Source organism: Carcharodon carcharias, chromosome 14, assembly GCF_017639515.1.
Source record: "Carcharodon carcharias isolate sCarCar2 chromosome 14, sCarCar2.pri, whole genome shotgun sequence".
Lineage (NCBI taxonomy): Eukaryota > Metazoa > Chordata > Chondrichthyes > Lamniformes > Lamnidae > Carcharodon > Carcharodon carcharias.
Genome location: NC_054480.1, coordinates 59,314,945 through 59,336,198, shown reverse-complemented (window position 1 = coordinate 59,336,198; position 21,254 = coordinate 59,314,945). Strand labels below are relative to the sequence as shown.

At 41.8% G+C, this 21,254-nt stretch overlaps 1 protein-coding gene across 1 annotated transcript in view; it reads left to right on the top strand.

Annotated features, from left to right (window-relative positions):
- LOC121287430 (protein diaphanous homolog 2) overlaps nucleotides 1–21,254 on the top strand; it is a 140,174-nt gene that overhangs the window by 106,086 nt on the left and 12,834 nt on the right. The window contains exons 10-11 of the mRNA XM_041205305.1: nucleotides 1,883–1,973; nucleotides 4,364–4,450. Coding sequence (XP_041061239.1) covers nucleotides 1,883–1,973; nucleotides 4,364–4,450 — 178 coding nt within the window. The remainder of the gene's footprint in view (nucleotides 1–1,882; nucleotides 1,974–4,363; nucleotides 4,451–21,254) is intronic.

Sequence of the window (21,254 nt, the reverse complement as noted above, 5' to 3'; positions counted from 1 at the left end):
ATTCCTATTTACATATATCTCAGGGATAACATTCGAATTCTTGCTACTGCTTTTCCTTTCAACATAATTTGAAGAGAATGATCGAAGCATAATGATTCTGAACTTGCATTGCACAATGAAAGTCTAATTAGCACTCGCACTGCTTCCAAATCCAGCCCACAAAGGAATGTTGTGTACCATTAGATCCATCGTTTTTGGCTCTCTACCTAATTAATTTTTAATGTATGATGTAAATTGAATACATTATGAGGGCCCATGGGATATGATTTATATTATGCTCATGACATAAAACATAGCTCACTTGAGACTTGGCTTATAGGTAATCAGATCAGCCAGCTTATCAGATGTAAATCATCTCTGGGAGGTTTACCGAATGTATCTGCTGCACAAATCAAGGGGCAGTGGGTATAGAAGAAAACAGTCTTAGTAAATGAGCTTCTGGTGACTTAGTGTTCAGTGCAGCAGCATGAAGAAGGAGCTTCTGCCAGTGCATACAAAAAAAATGCAGTAGCAAACATCATCCTCAAAAAAGCCAGTTATCTGCAGTCATGGCCCTCTGAAAAGCTGCATAAGGTACAGAGATCCTACTCAAAATCAGGACCTGAAATTCATTGACCCCCAACCTTAGACAACATCTCCAACCTTAGAATTCAGAGTATCAATGCAAAGATATAGCTCGCCACAGGCCAAGAAATCGCCAGTCTGACTTCTGTCCATGTGCCTCTGAATTTGAAATTCAAGATTAGAATAATTTGGCTATCAGCATCAGTCCTGAGCACTGTAGCTGATTAGGGAAATATGAGACCAACTACACCCCCAAACCCCCACAGTCACCATTCACCCTGCCTTTGCAAATATATGATTTCAGTGGTATTGTTAATGAAGATATAGAATTTCAAGATTTTCCAATATGCAGTTTCCAAACAAAGAAACTGATTGTGACCAATGCAAGAATCAAACAGAAGTTGTACATCTTCAACTTTGTCATAACTCTCTCCAAAGTTGGAATGGGGGTGCAAGGCCTTTCACAAAACAAAATTCAAGTGTACGACACAGACAGCCAATACAGGGTGTTGTAATTTGCTATCAGGAGCTCATGCATCAGAAGCTCTTCCCTCAACCCCCATTTTCCTTTCCAACTTCGCAACACCTCTGGGTGGCTTTAACCAAAGTCAATATTGACATCCTTTGTGATTGTTGTCACATTATCCTCCTTTACCTGAACTAACACAAACACATCATCTCTGTCTGGGAGATGGTTTCAGACATGGATGAATACCAAGAAGACTCCACAGAATGGAATGCATAAATGCATGAGAATATATCCCCTAACAGTAATACGCTTTTTGACCAAGGAATATGAAGTGTGGAATTGCATTGTCAATGATTTAGCCTTAGCCAGCCAGACCAGAGATGGAAGAAAACTGAGTGGTTTCCAATGACCTAATTTCATTTCCAGCAATTAAACTGTCTGTACTTTGCTTAGGTTTACAGTGTTGTTCAAGACATTAACAAATGCCATGACATGAACAGGCATGATGATGAAGTCTTGGTTGTTCATCAGGAGACAATATTGTAGATTCTTCAGCACAAAACTAATTTTCCTTCAGCCTCTCAACCATGTGGTCAATAGCATTATGTCAGCTAAAATAACTGACTGATAATTCTATGAGTGGATTATGCCTTTTAATTCACTGAGTATTTTCTGTGTACGTAAGGGGTTACAGCATGTGAAAATTAATGTGCTGTTATTGGACTGTCTTCTAGAATGTATTTTCAATCAGTTTTATATTTGCAGTGAGCTTGATTTTGTTTATATTGTGCAGGTTGATTTATTACATTTCAGAAATATAACTTGTCTGCTTGTTTTATAAATTGTCAGATACGTTCCCACACCAAATGATATTGAAAAGTACAAAACGTATAAAGGCTCTCAGGCTGATCTCCATGTTGTTGACCAATATATGATGGAGGTAAGTAGTCTTATTTAACCTTGTGCTTTCCAGTATGGGCTACATTTCTGAACAAATATTTAATTCTGAAATGATTGTAGATTGTAAGAAGGATAGAAATGCTTTTTGGAACACTATGGTTCCAAGAATTGTTGGAGACAGTGGGAGTATCATTTGCGCAAAATGTCGAGTCATAACAGTATGTTGAATGACATGGGCTTCCAGAGTTATTGCTCCATTGCTATTTGAAAGGTGCAAGAAAGTAGTTTCATAAGGTTTCTATTGTAAGTTTTACTTGTAATCATTCTCCTTCCTAGTAAATTTTGTGGAGTCCCTGACTATATAATTGTACTTAGGTTGTTGGAAGGAACAGTTTGGATTGGCTGTGTTACTTATGCCACATTCTGCAGTTAATAGTCTAAGTTTGAGGCATATGTTATAAAGTAACTATCAATTTCTCACTCCAGATTCTATCCTCAGTAACTGGAAAGTTGCTAGATTCCTTTTCTGTAATATATTTAAGTGCCTGAAGTCAGGTGCAGCAGTAATACTTAGTATGTCCTGGGATGAATGGGTTGTCAAATGAAGAGAGATTGAGTAGAATGGGCCAATATTCTCTGGAGTCTAGGAGAATGAGGAGTGACCTCATTGAAATATTAAAAAATTTGAAAGGATTTAACAGGTTAGATACTAAGAGGAAGTTTCCTCTGGATAGAGAATATAGAACTAATGTTCATAGTCTCAGGTAAAAGGTCCACCAATCACTTAAGACTGGCATAAGGAGGAATTTCTTCACTCAGTGGATTGTGAATCTTTGGAGTTCTCTGCCCTAGAGGCTGTGGATGCTCAGTTGTTGAGTATATTCAAGACAGAGATTGATAGACTTTTGGACACTTGGACAATCAAGGAATATAAGGGTAGGGTGAGAAAATGGAGTTGAAGTAGAAGATTACCCATGATGTTATAAAATAGCAGAGGCAGCTAAAAGGGCCATATGGTGGCAGGACATGATGAAAAATCAATTAATAAATTATATGGGATCTTGGCCTTTATAAATTGGGTGTAGAGTAATAAAAACAAGGAAGTTATGATAAATCTATATAAAAAATTGGTTCAGTCTCAACTGCATTATTGTATTCAGTTCTGGGCACCATACTTAAGGAAAATATGAAGACAATAGAGAGAGTGTAGAAAAGGCTCACGAGAGTGGTTCCAGGGATGAAGAACTTCAGCTATGTAGATAGATTGGAGAAGCTGGGAGTGTTCAGCTTGGAGAAGAAAAGATTAAGAGGTGATCAAAATCATGAGGACAGAGTAGATAGAGAGAAACTGTTCCTGTTGACAGAAGGATCAGGAACAAGAGGACACTAAGGTGATTGGCAAAAGAAGTAATGGTGACATGAGGTAAAACTATTTTACACAGCTGGTGGCAATGATCAGGAATGCTCTGTCTGAAAGTGTGGTGGAGGCAATTTCTGTTGTAAGGTTGTATGTTGTCTTATGAAGAGGTCTAGAGATTTGTATGGTTGAGCAATAACCGTTTATTAATAACACAAAATTACATATATATATATTATATATATATAATATATAAAAGTAGGAGAGACAGTTGACTAGGTGATATCTCTATACCGACATCTACGCACTTCTTCACTCTACTACTCTCATGTGACTTTCCGCATCATAATGCATTTAAAGAAATGGTGCTCTTCTATATTAGAATGAGATATATCACCATTGGTTTTGCCTTCAAGCCAAGTGAGGGAGCTTAACTTTGAATGAGTAAGATTTATTGAACCTCCCAGATCTCAGCTACTGCTAACCTCACTGTATATGTCATTTTCAAAATGAGGCATAATGGCACTAATACAGATTTCTTTTCCCCAGTTTTCTCTGTTCTAACTTTGAAGGCACACATGCACGCTGAATACAGTTCTACATTTGCTAGCTCGTAACTCCTCTCACTAAAGTGGCTGTTTTTCATGTATAAGCCTCGGCAACTGGGTTTGTGAAAAGTACACATCGAGCCTGACCTTGCCCTCATCTTGTGTCCGCACACATGACGCTTTCACACAAAAGGTGCCGGATAGGGATCTGGAACAGAGACATTGGTTGATATCCCTATAGCCTTGTGACATGCACATCAATTGTAGCAACCCAGCTAAGATTGGCTGACACACCATGGACCAGAGTCTAACTGCTAAACGGATGTGCTGCTGGCTTGATAGCTCAATACTAATCTATTGTGGCATGATTAAATTATACCCTATGCATTACAATGTGAGACTGTGTTTAAGAATGTTAGAATAGTGAAGTTGCGTTTTTAATGGTTGTTTAGCTAAGAGTGAAATTATAAGACATTATATTAATTGCATCATTAATGATATTATGTCTGCTATTTTTCTCTACAGATGTGCAACATTCCCCATCTGAGTGACAGACTGGATCTCATCCTGAGCATACGAGAATTTCCAGAAACTGTTGATGACCTTCAACCAGTAAGTGCTGTTGTACAATGGTAACTACAGAAAATATACATGTAGCAGAGGAGATTTCCCCTCAATTTTCACTACAGGGAGTCCTCACTTAAATTGGTGATTGCTTTTCTGAAAATCGACACTTTAAGTGGAACCCAAGTGATCCATGGTTTCCTACAGGAATCAATGTTAAAGCCAGAGTAAGTTCCTGAGGGCAATTTTTGATTGGAAAAATCAATGTAAAAATTGAAACACTGTACCATGCATGTGCAGGGCCGTGCATTCCTAGCTGAAGTAACTTGCAAAATAAAATAAATCACTGAATATAACAGAAATACTGTATGAATTTAAGTTAGGCAACACTTACCAGTCTCTCTTAAACAGTCCCTCTGGCTTAGGAATTACTTACTTCTGCTCCAGCTGATGGGTCCTGAGATGGCTGAAACAGTAAGTACAATGAACAGTCTGCAGACTCTACCACGTATGGGCAAATGTTGCTTGGAAGGTCAGCGTCTCATTTTGTTAGTGCCTTCCCAAATGAACCTTCTCCCATTTTGATAAAAGCAAAATACTGCAGATGCTGGAAATCTGAAACAAAAACAAAAATTACTGGAAAAACTCAGCAGAGCAGGTCTGACAGCATCTGTGGAGAAGAGGACAGTGGTAACGTTTTGAGTCCGTATGACTCTTCATCTGAAGAAGAGTCATACGGACTCGAAACTTTAACTCTGTCTTCTTCTTCACAGATACTTGTCAGACCTGCTGAGTTTTTCCAGCAATTTTTGTTTTTGCTTCTCCGATTTTGGTTGGTCACCATGAATCGCTGGCGATGTTTGATATCTTCAGGAATGCTTGAGCCCAGTGGAGGCGGCTCTGAGTGATTTAGAACCTTATGGTTGAGCATCCTGACTTGTTGGGAGACCTTGCTGTTGCAGTGCCTTTCTTGACACTGGACTTTGAGGATCTTTTGAAGATACTGCTTGTTTTGAATTGAAGGCAGTGTGCAAGGTCCTGGGAGAGTTAATGGGATGAAGGCCAGGATTACCAACAAGCTTGAAAAATTTACCCAAGGACTATTGGGCAGCTTGATTTCTTGGCAGCGGCAGGCTCACTACCACCATTTGCTGGGCACTTCTGGCACAAGTCTCAAATATTGTACAGTACAGTACAGTAAGTGACTTTAAAATTGCTGCCTTGCCTGCAGGCTTCTTCCTTGCAGAGACCTCTTTAAACTGCCAAGCTTAAAACAGGTTCCTCAAACACAGGTACTATACCGTACAATACAAAGCAGTCCCCCTGTACAACAAAGAATTCCTCTAAAAACAGAAGTCCACAGTAGTTCCTCAGATACTTACTACCAACAGCAGAGAAATTTGAAAACAAAGTTTACAGTACAGTATCTGAACTGTACATTACAGTACTGCACAGTACACAGGAGAATTCTTTCAAAAAACAAAGCCCACAGAGTTCCTCAAATTGTACTGGGTACGGTTAAAAAAAAAATGAAGTTTACTTTAGCATGGGGAGGGTACCTGAAAATGCAGCAAAAAACAATGTTCCTCGAATGTACAATAAGGAAAAAATGGCACTAACACAATCACAAACCAGGCTCTACTCACAGGATCACTGGGCCTGGTCACATAATGACATCATCATGTAAGGGACTCGATGACATCACACTGCTCGCATCTATTAAAATGGGGAACATTGCTCTTTAAATAAAGCCCTTTCAAACGAAACCACTTTAAAAGGGGACACTTAAAACAGGGACTCCCTGCAAGACTGACACATGAAACTAAGTTGAAGGCAGGAACTGAGAAGTTCCATTCCTTTATGGGACAAAGCCACAAATAGGTGGTCCACAAACAGAGGGCTAGAGATTACAATCATCTCTGCTGGATGCCCATCCCTTCCTCTTGCCCCAGCATCATGTTTTTGGTGGAATGCCTCACAAATCCCACCAGACACACCACTGCTATGATCAGCAGGAAGTAGGCCCACAAGAAGCAGGCTTATTTACCATACAGGGCCTCATGTGGCCCTAAGAATATTACATTCCAATGGCAATTCATTCCAGAGATCAAATGCCATTGGAGTTTGAAGTCCATCAGTGACAGGACAGCAGATGAAAGCTTTTTGAGCCCAGGAATCTTCGTTCGTACCAGCCTACAATCCCTCACACCCCCCCAATAGAGTAGCAATAAGTTGAATCGAAATACCACCAGGACACGGAGGTGGGTGTTCCTTTTTGGTGCCATGACTGCCACATGCACCTACCCCTAATATATAAAATACCTTGCTTTAAAGGTTTAAGGTGAGATCACAGTGGGGACTAAACAATTGGGCAGTGTAGGGCGGTGTCCTGTTGAACAAAGTTACTGATAATAGTCATTGGAGCTTTTGTGATACAACAGCCTCCTCAGGATTTCTTTTCACTTCAAGATCCAGAAAATAGGCTGTAACTTCCGAGCTCCCGAGCATCGAATTTGGGGGATACCCCAAAGATGCACTGGGTAATCCTTCTCAGAACTTCACAGATAAGCATTTGCATGGCAATTGCCCAGAGGTGCACACTTCTTCTGGGCAATTGCACTGTGCTGGGAACCATCCGAAAATGAAGTTGAAAACGCAAGCCACGGATCGTTCTGACAGGGTAACACCAATAGTTACTCAGAAAAAGTTAGAAGAATTAAAATCTCTTCTAATTTCTGTGTAACAATTAGAAAGACCCAGACCAATCCCCCCACGGGACTTCCCCAACACACCCAACCCTCCATGATACTCGCCCCACCCCCCCAGTCCCCCCTGGGATTTCCCCCCAACCACATGGGACTCCTGCACCCCGCACCATAACCTAGCAGGCCTGACTCCCATCCCTGAGGTCCGACAAGACCTCCACTTCCTTGATGTCACCACCCCCAGCCCCCTGAAACTCCAACCTCCCACACCCTCCTGATGTCCAATCCCCCCAGCCGCTCTGCAGGCCTGACCCAACCGGACCTCCCACCCCCAAGGACCGACCAGGCCCCCACTCCCTTGATGCTGGCACCCCCCCAGCCCCTTGAAATTCCAGCCCGCTGAAACTCCAACCCCCCCACCCACTCCCAATCTCTAACCTCCTCCGGCCCCCCAACCCCCCACATGTCCGAACCGCCCATCCTCCCGAAATTCCAACCTTCCCACCACGCCGAATATCCGATCACCCCCACACCCATCCAAATATCCGACCACCCCATACCCGCAGAAGTCCGAACCCTGCACACCGCCAAATGTCCAACACCCCCATCCACCCCGAATATACAACCCCCCACCCCCTCCTGAATGTCGGAACCCCCCAATCCCCAAATGTCCACGCCCCCCACCACCCTGAATGTCCAAACCCCCACTCCCTCCCAAATGTCCGACCACCCCGAATGCCAAACCCTCCCACTCCCGAACTCCAAACGCCCCCACCACCCCCCCATATCCTATCCACTTACCTTCTCTCTCACCTGTCAATTTCAGTCGGACCTTTAAACTTTCCTGCTTTATAGCAGCTGGTGCAATGAAAGAGGGTCATGCCCTCCTTCAATTCAATGTTGCTGGACTGTGACACTGGACTTTGGAGACAGCTGCACTACCTGGATCTCATCTGGCCTGAGTCGGAAGATCGGACGAGATAGGCATGGAAAAAATTTGGCGTAGTTAAGTGGGCACAAAATTGAGAGAGATAAGCAACAGAGAAAAAGTTTTTCCTATTTTTTAAATTTTTTAAAAAAAAATTCCAACAATAATTAAAATCTGAAGGAATGGGACTCCACACTTGAAAAGTATATTTGCAGTGTCAGTACGCTTGTTTGGCAGTAATTAAGGCCAACCACACTTTTAAAGATTCACTTACAATTGAATGGACAAGGCCTAATTTTTTCTCGTGTATTTACTAGATATTTAGTGGGTAATACTACTGTGGTTGCGTATGTTTGAATGCCAGATCTCTCACCGAGATACCAGTCTATAGAACTTATGATGGAGCAGGGAAAATGGAACAAAACCTCCTGATTTCCAAGTTTAACAGCATGTGCAGACACCAGGGGGAGAATTTATTCCCTGTCAGGGGTGTTGAGCGGGACTGGGTGCAGGTGGGCACGCAGCCGATCGTTGCCCGTGTTTGGTTGTGCGCCACCATTTTACATGGGCAGGCCAATTAAGGGGGAGGAGGCTGAGTCAGGGCCTGTGCTTTTTCGTGCATGCGTGTGAAAGAGTGCAGAAGTCTCCCTGAGGTACAGATCTGCCTCAGGAAGATTAGTTTGAGTTTGAAAAATTTTAATAAAGAGAAAAAAAAATTAAGACATGTCCTCACATGAGCTGGGACATGTCAATGAATTTTATTAAAAATTTCTATTAATGTTTGAAAACCTTCATGAAACCTCATCCCGCCCGTGGATGAGGCTGCCCGTCAGGTTTACCTTAAGGTTGGACAGGCAGCTCAGTTAAGTACTTTAATTTGTTTTTAAATGGCCTTAATAGGTCTTTGACAATGCGGCGGGAGCGTAGCCAATGCCTTTGCGTGCCCGCTGAACTGAAGATCTGAATGACGTGTGGTGACATCGGGACGCATGCCCATTTTATGCGTTGGCAAGCAGGGCCCGCCCCACGCATGCCAACCTGAAGATTCTGGCCCAGAAGGTGCAGTCCAATATGTTTCTTAATAACTGAGCACTGATAACCTCACTGTAATTCCCACCTCAAAAGATGGTCCATTAAAAATCTGTTTTTAACAATGGGACTACGCAAGTTACTTTGTAGTGATTAGACTGAACTTTAGAAGACACTATATAAAGCTACATGAAATTATTGATGTTTGAAGTAAAACAAATATAGACACTTTGTTAAAAGCATGTTCAGTTTGCTAAGGAGAAAAACACATAAGGAACAGTTTTAAAATCAGGTCACTGATTCCATCACAGCTGCCTGATCCCATTGCCAGAAATGATTTATTGCAGTAATATCCTGGTCAACAACATGACCCAGATTTTCAACTGTGTTTTCATTACTGCCAAGCATATGCTGGGATTAGCTTTCTGCTCTCCCACCTGTCTGAATTTTTGGAGGTACGCCCAGCAGGGGAAGGCGAGAGGAGATCTTCTTCTTATCGTGCCCACAGACAGTCTATACATGGCCCAGCCAGAACTGGACACATTTTTTCACTTTGTTGTTGAATTCGGCAAGATCTGCAACAGTGTAGGGTTCCTCTAGTGATAGGCATTGCAGGAGATTCTGCATAGTTTGTGGCTCAGTTCCACATTCGCAAGTTGTCAGGCTGGTTGTATATCCCCTTTGAACGACCTAAACCAGTCCTAAGTCTGTTAAGGCACTTCCAGGTTGCCCAATTGCAATTAGCTCCTGGGAGAAGGCTTTCATCCGATAGAATTTCCATCGCTGGGGGTTGTTCGAAACTGGCGAGCCGGTCTTTCCACAAGGTGATACGGGCTTCAGATGGGGCTGATTGTAATGGAACAACACTGTTCATGAAGCTCGTCCTTGACTTTAGGCGGCTAGGTGTAGGTGTATAACCATGTAGAGGGTGCCTCTCATCTGATGTTTGACGGAATCGCTCTTTCTTGCTGGCTACCGTTCTTCTTATATCAGGGGGAGTGATACCCACCAGGATATATAGGCTGGTGCTGTTTGTTGGTTTTAATCGACCTGTGATAAGTCGGCAGCTTGCATTCAGAAGGGCATCCATCTTCTTAGCATGAGTAGATCTTTCCCATGCAGGGCAGGCGTATTCGGCAGTGGAAATGCACTAGCTCACAATGTTTTCGAGCTTGCTCTCCGTTTTGTGTTAGTGAGCTTATTCAGGATGTTGTTTCGTGTGCTCACTTTTGCCTTTGTCTTTTCGATGTGGTTCTTGAAAGTGAGGAGAGGAGATGATTTTGCAGTTGTTTAAAGGGGCAGGGAGGGAGCTACAACCAATACAAAAACTTCGCCGATTCCAAAACAAATGCCAGTATTCCACCCTCTGGATGCCATTATTGATGATCCTTTTATCAACTTGAGTCATATTTAGGCAGGCGCCTGATGAGTGATGCCAGAAGATCATTACAGACACTGCAGGTGTCATCCACCAACTTAAACGTCCACACCATCATCAGTGCACTTTGGCAGCAATGTACTGCCTATAGGATATCCTGTAGCAACTCATCAAGGCTCCTTCATCTCCCATATTTACAACCTTCAACATATAGAAGAATGGGGGAAGCAAGTGCATGGGAACACCAATACCTCTAAGTTATCCTCCAAGTCATGCACCATCGTAACTCAGATATATATCATCATTTCTTCATAATCACTGGGTCAAAATGCTGGCACTTCCTACCTAACAGATCTATGGAAACAGCTTCTTCACCACATGAACGACAGTGATGACACTTCTGCCAGACTACATTCCTATGAAATACCTGGTAATACCACATTAATGGTGCTATTTAAGTGCAAGATATTGTTGTTTAAGAAGTCCCACCACCATCTTCACAAGGCCAACTAGAGACAGACAATAAATGATGGCCTTGCCAGCAAGGCCCACATGCCAAGAATACATTTGGCTGACTACCCAATTATTTGTCAGAAAACGTGAGTCATCCAGACTATGCTGCCTCTTGGGAAAACTTATGAAGCTCAGTCCAGCCCAGGAGCTTTCTAAAATGTGTCCCCAGCTTCCATTCTGTCAAAGGTTTGTGTCCTTGTTTTCAAGAAGACTCATCTGCAAGGGAAAAAGAACAGTTTACTCCTACCAGGATAACTGCTCTGCTGAAATTAGTGGGAAACAATTGAAAAACTTAAATCAAAGTAGCCTGCAATTGAGAAGACATTTTCCAGGCTTCTCAATTAGAAAATTTTCTTTGTGCCCAGCCTCTCATCTCCCAGCAGTTATTTATGCTAAAGCTCTATACTCACCAATTGGGCAATTGTATTATTTAAAATCTGACCCAGGTGATCATGCGATGTGATGAATAAGCAAGTTGGCTATATTATGGTCCACATTTACAATCAAAATTCAATAATCACCCCATATTTTTACAAGAATACTCAATACTGAAAGATGTATGGTGGCAGAGTTATTTGACATCTTTCATACTGATGACATTAAATAACATTCCGTGGCAGTTATATGAGCAGTGAATTGTTTGTGTGCTTTAAATTTTATTTTCTTCCACTGCAATCCTGTTTAATCAGACAATAGAAGAGTTCAGTGCTCACACTGAAAAAAAAACATTTATATTCCTTCTTATTTGTGAGGCCTCAGTGGATCCACTGTTAAACCCAATCCCATCCTCTTCCCCCTATCCACCCTTTGTGTACTAATACATTCCTTAGGGGTGAATGACTCGTGAGTGAGATACTAATCATAGTTTGTTGATCTATTTATTTTTAATGTGCATCAGTAAGCAGCATTTGATATGGTTTCTGCGGGTTATCTGGGAATCAAGACTGTGAAGAAAGGATTAAAAAGGTTGTTTAAGTTATGAATTTCATATTTAACCTCTCCACAGTGTACTGTACTAGTGGCTGGTGTATTCAATTCACGCAAGTTGATTGCAGGTAGTGCCACAATGGTTGCTATGGAGAAAGGTAACTGAAGCTCCTGAACACAATCTGCATCAGTAGTTTGATGCTTTAAGCAGCTGTTGGGTTGTAGCAGACAGTTTTCAACAAATGTTTTATTTGGTTTAGTTTCATTTGGCAAAAGAGAGTTCTTTATTCTGAAGAGTTGGGATACTTAAAATAAATTAACGACATAATTTGTACTGGTGATAATGTGTGACATGTTGTTCCCATTCCATATGAGGTAATGGGAAGCATCTATACATGACTTAATTTTTACCCAGCCTCAGCATTAAGTTTTTTGGTCCTGGTGCGACTCACTACTTAAATTCTTGAATCTGTCTATGATAGGTGAGTTGTGATTCTTTCTCCCTTGGGTTGATTATTGTTTTTCTATAAAATACTGCTTTGCTTGCCCCTTTCAGATCACACTGAAGAAAAAGGAATTAATAAAGGAAAATGGACAGACAAAATGCAGCTACAGTATTTTGCTTAACTGGAATGGTATGAGGGACAAAACAGGAAAACATTAAGGTTAAAAACAAAATACTGCAGATGCTGGAAATCTGAAACAAAAATAAAAATAACTGGAAAAACTCAGCAGGTCTGACAGCATCTGCAGAGAGGAACACAGTTAACATTTCAAGTCCGTATGACTCGTCATCAAAATGTTAAGGTTACAAGGCAATGAGCTTTTCAAAGATAGGAGTGGAAGTTCCAGTCTGGAGTTTTCTGAAACTGAGGGAAAGATTTTAACCCCCCAAAATGGGTGGGCTTGGGTGGGGTGAGATGTTAAAACTCCAATTCTATCATTTCTGGCTTTAGCGGAGATGGAACAAGGGCTGGGCAGACAAACCACTCCCAGGAGGTGGGTTGGCCATTTAAATATTTTAAATATGAGGCTGGCAGGTCAGATTTGACCTGCTTTGGAAACCTGAATTTTACCAGCCATTTAGGGGCAGGAAGGCTGCCAAAGTGCTGCGGGAAGGTATCGGGTGGTGTGCCTGATACATTCCCATCATTGTGCTTTTCTGCCAGCGGCAGGAAAGGTGGCAGATGATCCACTTGCCTAGAGCTCAGTTAAGCCACCTAAGTGGACAAGTGTTCACTTAAGGCTTCTTACTGCCTCCATTGACATTTTACCAGCAGCTGAGGGCTTGCTGCTGCATTAGGAGACCATTAGGCAAACCCTGGCGGCCTCCCAGCAAGCACCAGGGTCGGGGTGTCCTGATTTTTGGGCACTTTTTGCCTTGCCACGAGGCTGCCCCAGCAAAAATGGCACTGCCTGTCCTCAGTGACTACCCCACTCTCCCCTTTCAGGACCCACCTGCCTGGCCCTTTCATCCTTAGATCCCACTTGCCTGCCTTTGTGTGCCCACTTCCTCCAGGTGCAGCCACAGTGGGGCGAGCTGCTTGCCATCTGATTGTCAGACATTTCTTGAGGTAGTGGTGGGGGTGCTCACTATCCTTAGTAGGGATTGCAGCCCCAACAGAAGCCATTTAATTGGCTACTGCTAGCAGAAAATCGTCCCGCCACCCGCTGCAGTAAGTTCAGCCCTCACCCCGGCTTTGTCCTCCGCAGGAGACTTCTGCCAACATGAAAATCAGCTACCAGCAGACAGTTTCAGGAAGAAAGTAAATGCCTTTACACCATTGTTTCCAATCTTATGGTGCAGGAGGAGTGCAAATGCTTCCCCTGGCCCACAAAGCCTTACCCTCTTACAAAAGAAAATACTGCGAATGCTGGAAATCTGAAATTAAAAACAGCAAATGCAGAAATACTCAGCAGCTTAGGCAGCATCTGTGGAGGGAGAAACAGAGTTAATGGGCTGAGTTTTCTTCCCAGAGGCGAGTAACAGGAGTCGGGAAAGTTCCTGGCTCGGCCCACCGGCGTCGGGAGAATGTTCCCGTAAGGACGGGATTTCTATTGTGGGCAGGAACTGCAGTCAGGCCAGCCGACCTGGGAAAAAATTCGGAGGGCGTGCTGAGGAGGTTGTTTAAAAGGCTTGCCTTGGTGCTATGGGACTTCATCCCTGTTGAAATGAAAACAGAAAAGCTCTCCAGACCTCACCCCTCACACCCTTTCAACCCCCAACACTCATGCCACTACCCACCATGTATGACTGCCCATGCTTCCCCATGTGAAGGTATGCCACCAACAACCGTTATAGCCACTCAAGCCTCCCATGCCAAGTTGGCTGAGAGCCCAGACATCCATTAGCCCATTGAAACATCTGAGTCCCAGAAAATGCATTGCTCAATTAACAGGTCTGATTCTGATCTATGCTGTTAATTTCACAATGTTTATTTACACATGATAAAGAGGTTTCAAGTGCTTGCAGTTTCAGCTATTGATATTTTAAGGGCCTGAAAGATTGACACTTTTATTGGGCTGTAGGAAAAAAGGAGTTTATTTTTAAGAAAGTAGAAAGTTATCAATGAATGTCTTTTTTTACAGTTTATTTTACACATGCTACTCTCCCTCTAGTGTTCATTGTTCTATACATTGTATAGTGAGTGAGTGGGCATGGAAGCCCCATAACTAGGCAAGGGGGACATGAGGGGCCATAGGGATTTTTAGTGCGTATACCTTGGTATGGGGGGCATGAGGGGCCATGAGACATATCACAAGCTGAATTAAGACCAGTCTTAGTCATTTTTGGTCATTGACAAAGAGCAAGATCAAGCTGCCAAATTTTATGGATATTAGATGAATATGCAATATACCCTGCAATTTGATTAATTCCTTCTTTACTGTAGATCTCAGCGCCAACCATCCCATGATGCTCTTTATGTGTGTCAAGCTGTCGCCCTACATACTCTCCTATAGCTTCTCCAGCTCTGCCACCAGAATGTCTATTTTATTATTATTCATTCAAGGGATGTGGGTGTCACTGGCTAGGCCAGCATTTATTGTCCATCCCATAAAGGTGGAAATATCTGTGACCGTTTGCACCACTGCACATAAATCCCCTCAAAGGTTTTTTCAGCTGTTGTTAAGATTTCAGTGCCTTACCTTTTAAGTTGTATTATTTTGTTATGCATTCATGTGGAAAATGAGGAATTAAGTACATAGGAATAGGAGTAGGCCATTCAGACCTTCAAGCCTGTTCTGCCATTCCAATAGATCATGGTTGATCTTAATTCCATCTAACCACCTTCATTCCATAACCCTTAATATCCTTGCCTAACAACAATCTGTTAATCTGAGGTTTGAAATTTTCAGTTATCCTAGCCACAACAGTTTTTTGAGGGAGAGCTTAAATTATATTCCCTTGATCTGGACTCCCCACGAGAGCAAATGTTGCTTTATATCTATCCTGCCAAATCCTTAAAGTAATTTAAGAACTTCAAATCGATCGCTCCTTAATCCTCTATACTTAAAGGAATACAAGTCTAAAGTATGCAACTTGACCTTATAATTTAACCCTTTTAGCCCTGGTATAAGCCTGGTGAACTGCGCTGCTTCCTCTCTAAGGCCAACATATCCTTCCTGAGGAGCAGTGGCCAGAACTGATTAAAATCCTCTAAATGAGGACTAATCAGATCTTTATATAATTGTAATGTAACTTCCATGCGTCTGTATTTCAGACCCTTTTAGATGATGCCTGTTGTCCTTTTTTTTGTGCTTGTCCACTAGCTTTCAGTGATTTCTATATCTGGATCCCCAAATTTTTCAACACCTCCACAATTCCTAGCTTCTCACCATTTAGAAAATATTCTGATCTATCTGTCTTTGGTCCAAAATAATGCCCTCACACTTGGCCACATTGAACTCTACCTGCCACAGTTTTGCCCACTCACTGGATCTTTCATCTTAATCTCTCTTTGCAACCCCCTCCTCCTATCTACTCTATTTACTGTGCCACCTAACTTCATGTTGCCAGAAAACTTGGATATACAACTCTCTATTCCTTTATCAAAGTTATTTATGAATAAAGTGGCAAGCTGATTCCTGGGGGATACCACACTAGTCATATGTTGCCAATTTAAGTACTTTCTGGCTCCTATCACCTACCCAATTCCCTACCCATGTCAATATGTCACCTTAAAATCCATATGCTGTCATAGATTTCCTGTCTTGGTAGGACTTCTTCATTCTTCAAATAGAAACATTCTGCACACCATGCAATCCCAGCACACCGCTCAGTATTTTGATCATCTAGGGGGAGCGGAGTATCAACTTGTTGTGTGCTGCAGCCTTGGACAAAATTAATTGACGTACATGTGTCATATTTGCCTTTACAAGGAATGGGGACGGTAGATCATCTGTTGGCTCTGGTACAAACAAGATTTTGACATTTTTGTATGCTGAGCATGTGTTCCCATAGGAACCAATTAGCAGAGGACCAGACTTCTACAGTGTGTGAAGAATGCTTTTATTTGAATACTGTACAAAGAAGACCTGACCAAAGTACATAATCTCTCTATTTAATCAGCTGATTTTTTTTATTGAGATGTCAAGAGTTTAAGAGTGAGTAAAAATTGGAAAATTGACCCCTTTTTTGGGGGGGGGAAGGAAATTTTCAGGAAACGATAATAAAAAAGAGGCTCAATTAAAATTTTCAAGATTGTGAAGGTGATTGACAGAAGCTTAACCAGAGAAACTGTTCAGTGTTGCAAAGGGTTCAAATACCAAGAGGTACAAGTGAAAAGAGAAGTAAAGTTAAGAGCAAGAAAGGAGAATCTTTTAAACAAGGAATAAGAAACATGTGGAATAAATTACCAGAGAACTCAACAGAACAGACGGAAATGATGCATTTTTGCACATCAGGAGGATTTAAAAAGTAATTAATAAATCATGGACTATCAATTGAAAGCGATGATCTAATTTATGATGGAGTGGTGAAAAACATATGAGGCCAGATTTTGCAGGGGCAGAACGTCTTGTGGTGTGCCCCATTCGTCGGACTTACAATTGCACCTTTAGGTTTTAAATTTGATGGAAGTGCGAACTGATAATGGTGCAGCAAGGGCAGTGGGTCATCTGGGACCTTGTTGAACAACAGGACCAACAGGTATATCCCAATGAGATTAAATAATTAAGAAATAAGCAAAGGGAAAACACAGAATTAAGGTGAATTAGAACAGATAGATTCAGTGTCAAATCAGATAGCTAAAGAGAGGGAAAGATTTGTAGAGAGTGAAAAAAGTGACAAAAAAGCAAGTAAGAAAAATATTTCAAAATGTAAAATGTGACATTTTTTAAATCTCCAACAATAATTCACAACTTGAAGGAACTTTAAGTGTTCACTTTTTGGGTAAGAGAGGTTGATTGGCAGTTATCAATAATTATATAATTAAAAGGATTTATACATTGTCCATTACTAGACTTAATTTTTGTGTTGCGTTTAATGGACCATTAATGTGCAAATGCAACAACTTCCAGAAAATTATCTGGATGTTAAGGGTGAGATGCTGTTTTTTCAAAGCCAACGCCAGAGCAGTGCAAATCATCCATCAACTTGTGGTGATCTGCAATTAACACGATATCTCTTCCAAGCCATAAATTTCTAGTCCATTTGCACAATAATGACAGAGCATGCAGGAATTACTCAATAGATCAGATAGCATTTGTGGCGAGAGAAACAAAGTTAACATTTAAGGTTGATAGTCAGTCATCAGAACTGAATAAAGTTAGAAATGTAACAGATTTTAAACAGGTACTGAGATAGGGAAAATGGGGAGAGGAGGTAAGAAAAAAAGGTCTGCTAATGTGGAAGACTGGAGAGATCAAATGACAAAAGGGAAGAGGGTACTGCAAGGCAAAAGAGGATGGTTATCGGACAAGTGCAAAAACAGAAAACGTGTCCAGGAGAGGTGTAAATGGCAATAGTAGAACCATTACCAACAGCTGCTGTATGAAAGAATGGGGAAGTGGCTATGATCGGAAACTGCTGAGCTCAACATTGAGTCTAGAAGGCTGTAACGTGCCTAATCGAAAGAGATGACGCTGTTCTTCAAGTTTATGTTGAGCGTCATTGGAAGAACCTAGGATGCTGATGCCAGAGGGTCAGAGTGGAAGTAGGACAGAGAATTCAAATGACAGGTGACTGGAAACTTGGGGTCACGTTGTCAATTGAACAGAAGTATTCTGCAAAGCGGTCATCCAATTCCCGTTTGGTTTCTCCAGTGTGAACAGTGAATACAATACACCAAAATTGAACAAAGTATTATTGGTTTGCAGTTTCACCTAGATAGAGTGTTTGCGGCCCTGGATGATGGGAAGGAGTGAGGAAAAACAGCAGCTTTGCACTTCTTGTGCTTACACTATAAGGTGCCATCAGAAGGGAAGAGGTTGTTGGGGGTGATTGAGGAGTGGACCAGGGAGTCATGGAGGGAACAGTCCCTTCAGAATGCTGAAAGGGGAACGCAAGACATGTTTGATGGTGAGATCATGCTGGAAGTGGCGAAAATGGTGGACAATGATCTTTTGAATGTTGCTGGGGTGGGAGGGGAAGAAAAGGGGCACAAGGGGAACACTTTCATGGTTCTGGAAGGGAAGAAAAGGACGAGAATTGCAGGAAATGGGAAGGACCTGGTCGAGCACCCTGTCAACCATGGTTGGGGGAATTCTCATTTGACAATAAAGGAAGACATATCAGAAGTGCTGGTATGGAAGTGGCATTATAAGAACATATGCGATGGAGATGGAGAGACTGGAAGAATCCTTGCAGGATAGAGCCCTCGCAGGAAGCGGGTGTGAAGAAGTAATCAAGGGAGCTGTGGGAGACAGCTCAGAGTAATTGTTTGTTGATAACCTGTCCATTGAAATGAAAACAGAGAAGTCAAGAAAGGGAAGGGAAGAGTAGGAAATGGGCTATGTAAAGGTGAGGAAAGGGTGGTACGTTGATCAGAATTTTCCATTTCAGGACGAGAGAAAGAAATGGCACTGATACAGTCATCAGTGTACTGGAAAATGAGTTGAGGGAGTTGATCTGAATAAGATTGGAAAAAAGAATGTTCCACATATCCCACAGAAAGGCAAGCATGACCAGTACTCATTAAGTTTGTTGAATGTGAGAACAATTGCTGTTGGATGGGGACTGCTGGGTCTTCTGTTCAAGTAAAAAGTGGAGACCTCTCAGACCTTCCTGCTAGGAGTTGGATCAGCAAAGAGATTGGACACCCATTATGAAAAAGAGACGGTTATGGCTAGGTGACTGTTAAATTAGCTAAGGGACTGGACAAGGAGAGAGAAAAAATTGAATCAAGATAGGAAGCAATCACTTCTTTGGGGCAAGGAAAGGCCCCAAATGATATTTGTGGATCTTGGAAAGAAGGTAGAAACAGATTGTGCTGGATAGAGTGCTATGAGGTTGGAGGGATGCTGTCCAGAGAAGATGAGGTCAGTGCCACTCTTGGAAATGATGGCTTGATATTTGTCAGTGGATCATGGTCTGGCAAGATAGGAAGCTGTGTCACAGCTACTGTTCAGCCTCTGACAAGTAGAGGTTAGTTTGCCAAGCAACAACAGTACCTGCTTTGTCAGCAGATTTAATGACAATGTTAGGATTGAACCTGAGAGAACAGAATGTTGCAAGTTCAGATGTAGATAGTTTAGAGTAAGAGCAGAGTACAAAAACTGACACAGCTGATATCATGTGAAAAGATCTAGAGAGGGTAAAGACCAGGGGGAGGGGTCCAGGTGGAATGGGAATTCTGAAAATGAGAGAAAGGGGCTGCTGTGTGGGAGATGAATTCCTGACCAAAGAAGTGGATTCCAAGGTGAAGATTGTGAAAGGAGAGCTCAGTGCCACTCCAAGCCTGAAAGTGATGGGAAAGAAGGACCTGGAGGGGTGGTGATATCCAAGAGTTGTTGAAGCTTGTGATCCTTGACACCTGAATGAAAGAAATAAAGTTTTCTGTTAAACGCCAGTTGAGAAAAAGAATTCAGCAATGGTAATGCCCTTGGATATCAAGGGGAGATGCTTAGATTCTCTCTTGTTGAAGATGTCATTGCCTGACACTTGTGTGGCATGAATGCTACTTGCCACGTATCAGCCCAAGCCTGAAGATTGTCCAGGTCTTGCTGCATATTGACCATGGACTGCTTCAACATCTGAGAAGTCGCAAAAAGTACTGAACATTGTGCCAACATCAGCAAAAAACCTCACCTCTGAGATTACGATGGAAGAACTTTGGTGAAGTAACTGAAGATGGTTGAGCTTAGGACACTACCTTGAGGAGTTCCTGCAGCAATGTCCTGGAACTGAGATGATTGACCTCCAACAACTACAACCATCTTCCTTTGTGCCAGGTGTGACTCTAACCAGCGGAGAGTTTCCCCCCCCAAACGATTCCCATTGACTTCAATTTTGGCAGGGCTCCTTCATGCCACACACGGTCTTGATGTCAAGGGCAGTCACTCTCCCCTCTTTTTCATATTAATAATGGCATACGTTATCAGGCACCATTATTTTTGAGATAAGTCTATCCCCCTGCACCCCGCCCAGTTACAATGATTAGCTTGAAATATAAGGAAGCTGGCAAAATACTAAAGGTATTTTGCTCAATCCTTAATGAGCTGACATGCTTGCTTTGATTTGTAAAAGTAGAGGTTTAGACCATATATTTCCTAAAAAATATAATTACAATAATCACTTTCAAAAGATAAAATATATTTTGCAGAACATACAATATATAGCTAACGTTCCTTAGGTTGCAAAGTGGAGCATGATTGTGAATCCATTCATGAGCAACTGCTTAGTTTTATATGGCTAAATTCATGTGTACTTTTAGAATGTGTTCATGATGTTCCAGAAATACTGAACTGAGGATAGCTTTAAAAGAACTTTTCCCAGTCTCAATACAGATAGCAAACAGAGAAATTCTTGCCTATTAATAATTTTGAGTGTAGTTTGCAAATCCGCTGTGGTCCTCTGAGAGTTAACTGTAAGTGGACATTGTGGTAACTTGGATCAAAGTGACAGTGCGGCTTGATTGTCTCAGATTCCTTCCAGATTAATTATTCTATTATTTCAAGTCAGATGCAGCATTATAAGGACTAAGGAGAAATGTTTTACTTATGCTTTTGAGAAATTGGAATATGAAGTAGTCCGTGCTGAATGGCTTTCACAGCAAATCTATGTGTGGTGAAATATTAATCTTAAGAATGCTGTGGCCGCAACTAAAGATACCTTAATGAAGAAATCACATGCACAGTTTCTCCTTATTAAAAACTCTGTTTGAACAAACTCTTCATCTTATAGTGTTTTCAGAAAGATATCTGAAGAATCTA